This window comes from Pterocles gutturalis, unplaced genomic scaffold, assembly GCF_000699245.1.
Source record: "Pterocles gutturalis isolate BGI_N339 unplaced genomic scaffold, ASM69924v1 scaffold44669, whole genome shotgun sequence".
Taxonomy (NCBI): Eukaryota; Metazoa; Chordata; class Aves; order Pterocliformes; family Pteroclidae; genus Pterocles; species Pterocles gutturalis.
In genome coordinates this window covers 2,586-2,797 of record NW_010134798.1, presented here as the reverse complement: position 1 = coordinate 2,797, position 212 = coordinate 2,586, and the positions used below count along the sequence as shown (strand labels likewise).

The 212-nt window shown below is 54.2% G+C and overlaps 1 protein-coding gene across 1 annotated transcript in view; it reads right to left on the bottom strand.

Moving 5' to 3' along the window:
* Positions 1-100: 100 nt before the first annotated feature.
* The window catches only part of LOC104467791 (calpain-1 catalytic subunit-like), a gene marked incomplete at both ends in the record, with an annotated part of 2,692 nt that continues 2,580 nt past the window's right edge, over positions 101-212 (bottom strand). Inside the window, one exon of the mRNA XM_010081692.1 lies at positions 101-158. Within this exon, the coding sequence (XP_010079994.1) occupies positions 101-158 (58 nt within the window). The remainder of the gene's footprint in view (positions 159-212) is intronic.

Below are 212 nucleotides of genomic sequence, written 5' to 3'. Positions count from 1 at the left end.
TGGTGTTAACGAGCGAAATGTCAATTAACGAGCGAAACAATAATTATTAACGTCATTTTTTTTCCACAGTGAACCCCCAGAATCCCGCCCGGCGGCTCACGTTTGCTGATGATGCGGTTGAGGATGGTCTGAAGCTCCGTGACGCTGATCTCCATGTCCTGTGGGGACAAGACGCGGTTCTCCCCGTGCCACCAGCCGCCGGTGTCACCGCC